Source organism: Bison bison, unplaced genomic scaffold, assembly GCF_000754665.1.
Source record: "Bison bison bison isolate TAMUID 2011002044 unplaced genomic scaffold, Bison_UMD1.0 scf7180017864489, whole genome shotgun sequence".
In the NCBI taxonomy this organism is placed as follows: Eukaryota; Metazoa; Chordata; class Mammalia; order Artiodactyla; family Bovidae; genus Bison; species Bison bison.
In genome coordinates, this window is record NW_011495048.1 from 10,380,807 (window position 1) to 10,382,971 (window position 2,165).

Genomic DNA, 2,165 nt, shown 5'->3' on the forward strand with positions numbered 1-2,165 from the left:
AATGTAGAAAGATTTAATCATATCATACATGAATCTTCTGCTTAGATGAGCAGTTCCTTCATCACAAATGTATTTGCTTTGCCATGTGCATTATAAAAATAAAACTATCTATGGCTTGTATAAAGTGCCATTTTATAAAGCTGTCTTTTTTTAATTGGCCAGAAAGACTCAATTTTATCCATGGCAAGAAGTGAGCAGAATTGGTGACTGAATATTGACAAATGACCAACAACAAAGACAACAACAACAACACAAATCCCATAATTTAAAAATTCTTAAATAAATATAAAAGTTACTCCTAAAGAAGCCATCTGCGTTTCAACAATATAGGTTGTAACCAGCAGAAGTACCATCGGAAGAAAAGAAAAAACTGAGACAGAAAGGCCATAAACAATTTCGGCAACAAGCATGATACATCGCAAACATTCTAAAATTAAAAGTAGATCACTAGGAATAAAAAGCTAGTTCTCCTGGCAGAGAGAGGATGGCAAAGTGGGGGCAGAGGGGGACATGCATAGACAGTCCTGTGTATTTGGGTAAAACAGCCTTGTAAAGTGAAGTTAAAGCAGTTGATTCGAGAAAGCAACCAGATAAGAGGCCGTGATGTAACGGGGCCAACTCCTGGTTCAAGAGCCATGGGCGTCACACGAGTGCATCCCAGGCTGGGCCGAGGAGAGTCAGGCTCACTGTGGTGATCGTGATGGTGCCATTTTCAGCACTTAGCAACAGAGGGAATGAAAGCTCTAGGGAAGGGAAGCCGGAAAAGACAACTGAGCAACATGATGGATGCCTTCCGGGGGAAGAGTTCCTTCTTGGTGAGCCCTAAACATTGCAATAGGGTTTAGTTCCATGAAGAGGTTGGTCGCTTTTCATAAAATTCTGTTCGTGTGTAAAATTTCAGGTCTTCATAAAAATTATGCCAAAAACGGAAAGATCTGGGGTTTTGTTTAAAAAAAAATAAAAACAATTAAAAGCGCAGACTTGGCATAAATAGAATACTTGGTAGCCTTCCCCTTCAGAGGGCGAGCGAAAGAGAACCATCATGTAAACCCGGAGCTCCATGGCTGCCTCCCGCCAACTGCTTAATGCAAGCTTGATGAGCACACGTGGCTCTGGCTTTGGAAGTCACAGTGCTGGCGGGTGTTCATGCCAGGGGGTCAGTGCTCATGAAATTTGGGTGTGATATCTCCTGGCCCTTTTTAAAGCGCTGTGTGTGTGTGTGTGTGTGTGTGTTTGCATCTGGGGACATCAACTGCGGATTGATTTGATCCAATTTTCTCTTTGCACCAAACACATATAAAACATTACAACTCTATAAAAGTACAAGTGCAACTTGTACATCTGAAGTTTGCAGGAACTATGTGAGCAAATCCTATCAAAATAGCTATCTCATATGTATAAACAGCATTTGTTTTTAGAAAAACAATATCATAAACTGCAGAATCTGTACAAAAATATAAAATAAATTTGGGCAGCAGTTTCTAAACAGCCATGTAAATGCAACACTTACGAGGAGTAGTTAATGCCTCTAAAAAGGCTGAATTGCCAAGTCAACCTATACAGGGCGAAAATGCCGGAAAAGGTACTGAGATTATCTAAATAATATATATATATATTCTTTTTTTTTTTTAACTCTTGCAATAAAACTTATAGAAAAAATAGACAAATATGCACATGCAATTTACAGCTTTCCCAACTTATTCCTTGTGCTTCACTTGAACTGTTTTTGTCATTCAACACAGCCACATCGTCTTCAAATGTATTCTTTCTTATTCCCGGGTAGTAGGTCTCTGAGGAACCACTCAAAAAAAGCATATTAAAAGTGGTCATACTTGGATGAAGGCACTCCAACTCTGCTCAAAGCAAAAACTAGTGTGATCCTTTTGTAGAATGTTCTTCTCAGAAAAAGGCAAGCAAGGGTGCATGCACAGTGCGGAGAGCTGTCGGGGTGCGGGGGGTGGGGTGGGGAGCAGGTGCGGGGGCCCCGGGGCTCAGGATCCGACCAGCACCTCCATGATGTGGTCCAGCTCGGTGAGGTCCATCTTGAATGGCTGGCTCGGGGCGACGGGCTGGCTGCTGTAGGGGGCCAGCGTCTTGAGGAGGTCATCGGCCGATACAGGGGACATCTTGGAGGCGGGCCCCGACGCGGACGGGGAGGGGGCGGA

General features: G+C 42.8%; 1 protein-coding gene across 1 annotated transcript in view; it reads right to left on the minus strand.

The window, feature by feature from the left end:
• The window catches only part of SERTAD2 (SERTA domain containing 2), a 21,218-nt gene continuing 19,053 nt past the window's right edge, over nucleotides 1-2,165 (minus strand). The window contains exon 5 of the mRNA XM_010863341.1: nucleotides 1-2,137. Within this exon, the coding sequence (XP_010861643.1) occupies nucleotides 1,992-2,137 (146 nt within the window). The 3' untranslated portion in view covers nucleotides 1-1,991. The remainder of the gene's footprint in view (nucleotides 2,138-2,165) is intronic.